General features: G+C 47.0%; 1 protein-coding gene across 1 annotated transcript; it reads left to right on the forward strand.

The window, feature by feature from the left end:
• The first annotated feature begins 732 nt into the window (after nucleotides 1–732).
• Nucleotides 733–2,047, forward strand: LOC122008176 (CASP-like protein 4C1). The gene is made up of 3 exons (XM_042563794.1): nucleotides 733–1,345; nucleotides 1,426–1,564; nucleotides 1,657–2,047. Exons 1-3 carry the CDS (start codon nucleotides 1,134–1,136, stop codon nucleotides 1,873–1,875), a joined length of 570 nt encoding a protein of 189 aa, XP_042419728.1. The 5' UTR covers nucleotides 733–1,133; the 3' UTR covers nucleotides 1,876–2,047.
• Nucleotides 2,048–2,379: the final 332 nt, after the last annotated feature.

Below are 2,379 nucleotides of genomic sequence, written 5' to 3' on the forward strand. Positions count from 1 at the left end.
TGGCTCGACACTGATGCTTTTGTGCTTGCAGGCTAGTCTCATCGGAGGTCCACGCACGGTCAACAGGAGCGTCGCATCCCCAACGTCCGTCACCTCGACTCTCGGATAGAATCAGTTATAAAATCAGCGATAAAAAAAATACTTGTTCCCTCTTCTCTTTCACCATGATAATTATTTGTGAAATAATTCCGATGGGAAAAAACGCATTAATAGACCCTCCCGGTCAAATCCTAGACACTCTAAGATCCTTTTCAAACTTGCTCCCATCTCGAATCAAGAGATAGATAAATAGACACATCCCATTGCACTGATCGGGGTGGCGCTCGTAGTGACTGAGAGAGTCGAAGACTAAGAAATGAGTTATTTATACCAAATATTCTTCTTATGACTAGATCCAATCTTTTGGTCTATACGGAAAGGAATAAGAATTTTACGTTCTTTCTTTCGGGAAGGGAGACATTGTAAAATTTTAGATGAAAAAATTATTTGTCATAGATTTAGTAACAAAAAATAATATTCGTTATATATTTTGCAACGTATTTTGTAACCGAGTTATTATTAAGAATTTACGGTGAACAAGGGATTCGTCCTAGAATTTTAATGAATTAATATATTTATTATAAATTTACAATGAATACTCGTCGTAAAATTTGATAATTTTAAAAAAATCTCCGAAATCAGTTAACGAAGGTTGATATCTCAGAATGAAATAAAATCGATTCTCGTGTGCTTATTCTATCAGTATGAGCTCTTTTTTTTTAATTTCCTCCTCTGGCCGCGGATTCTCCGTGTAAACTGGCCCTGGAAAGCGGCCGTCCTCGCGCTGGCCATTCCACATTTCAACTGGTGTCATGGAATTTGCGCCAGTGACCCCGCTGTTTGTTGGACGTCGTTGACAAAATTTAATGCAAACATCAGGAAAGAAACTGATTGAGGCTCCATCGGAACGTGATAAGCGAGCAGGGCAACAGCGAGTGACTGTAAGCATCGATCGATCACATCGTGCCACGCTTTCTCCTTCTTTCTCGTGATTCTAGTTTCCAGCCTGCGCCGCTCCTCCACCTCGCCCAATCCGCCGTTAATTAATTCCACCATTTCCTCCGATCCTAGTTAGCACCAGTTTTCGACGTGCCATGGCCTCCCCGCTCCACAACGGCGAGGGTGGAGGCGCCGCCTCCGCCTCTGCCCACCCCTCCACCCCTCCGTCGCCGGCACACCATCATCGCCGCCGCCTCCACCTGTTCACTCTGCTGCTCCGCCTCGTCACCTTCGGCTTCGCCCTGGCCGCCGTCATCGTCACCGCCACCATCTCCTCCCCTTCCTGGCTCCGCTTCCACTCTTTCCGGTACTTAATTTCTCCTCCCCTCTCTGTTTCCGGATGCGGCTCTGTCTCTTTTCTGTTGATGTCGGGGAACACTGACGCAGGTTCGTGCTCGCCGCCAACGCGATCGTGGCCGCCTACTCTCTCTTTGAGACGTGCGCTTCCGTTTACCAGATCCTGACGGGCGGCGCCACCCTCTTCCCGGAGCCCATGCAGCTCCTCTTTGACTTCGCTCACGACCAGGCCAGCCTCGTAGTCCCAGCAAGATCACCGCTTTTACTTCGTAACAAATCAGTACATAAATAATCTAGCTATTGCGCGTGCGTATGGATCAGGCCTTCGCATACATGGCAATGGCGGCTGGTGCGGCGGGCGCGGCGGATGCGAGACGGGTGAGGGGCGGTGGCGCGTGCGAGGGCGGGTTCTGCGTGCAGGCGGACATAGCGGTGGCCATGGGGCTCGCGGCCTTCGGCTTCCTGGCGTCGACGGCGCTGGTAACGGGGTATCGAATCGCCGGCTACCTCACGACCGGTTCCCGCCAAGAAACCTGGTAGCGGCGGGGAAGCCCCAAGTTTATGTCTCCATCTTCCTTTTTTGGTAATGGTTCACTATGCATTACTCTTATGTAGATAAGGGATAGCAAAGTGTAGATTTTTGTTTAAGTTTATAATTTGTATTTGTATGATAGTGTTCTTAAGAGGAATTTGTGTTTTTATTATGGTTAAAGAAAATAACAATATCTAATGAAGAGGAGGAACATATTAGAGAAAGAGAAAGAGAAAGAGAAAGGACCAAGAGGAGTTAGAAGAAGAGTATAAAGTCAAAGTGGAGACTTCTTTGTCTTACCATAATGGACAAAAGTCAAAGTTTTGCTGTTTTGTCATTGAATACGGCTCTATTATGGAACGGTTTTTTTCCATGAGCAAGAGTGGCCATCAATTATTTGAACCATGTGTAATCTTCTTTCTTGTCCCCCCCAAAAGCACTTTGTCAACGCCAACCACAATATGAGCACCACCACTTAGTCAACGCCAACCATGTGGGATTTGAACAATGCA

This window comes from Zingiber officinale, chromosome 8A, assembly GCF_018446385.1.
Source record: "Zingiber officinale cultivar Zhangliang chromosome 8A, Zo_v1.1, whole genome shotgun sequence".
Lineage (NCBI taxonomy): Eukaryota > Viridiplantae > Streptophyta > Magnoliopsida > Zingiberales > Zingiberaceae > Zingiber > Zingiber officinale.

What these genes read in the sequence shown, in the direction of transcription:
- LOC122008176 (XM_042563794.1), top strand. Translation starts at nt 1,134, where the DNA reads ATGGCCTCCCCGCTCCACAACGGCGAGGGTGGAGGCGCCGCCTCCGCC. An exon ending in CTCCGCTTCCACTCTTTCCG is followed by an intron (nt 1,346 to 1,425) that starts GTACTTAATTTC and finishes ACACTGACGCAG; the next exon opens with GTTCGTGCTCGCCGCCAACG. An exon ending in TTGACTTCGCTCACGACCAG is followed by an intron (nt 1,565 to 1,656) that starts GCCAGCCTCGTA and finishes CGTATGGATCAG; the next exon opens with GCCTTCGCATACATGGCAAT.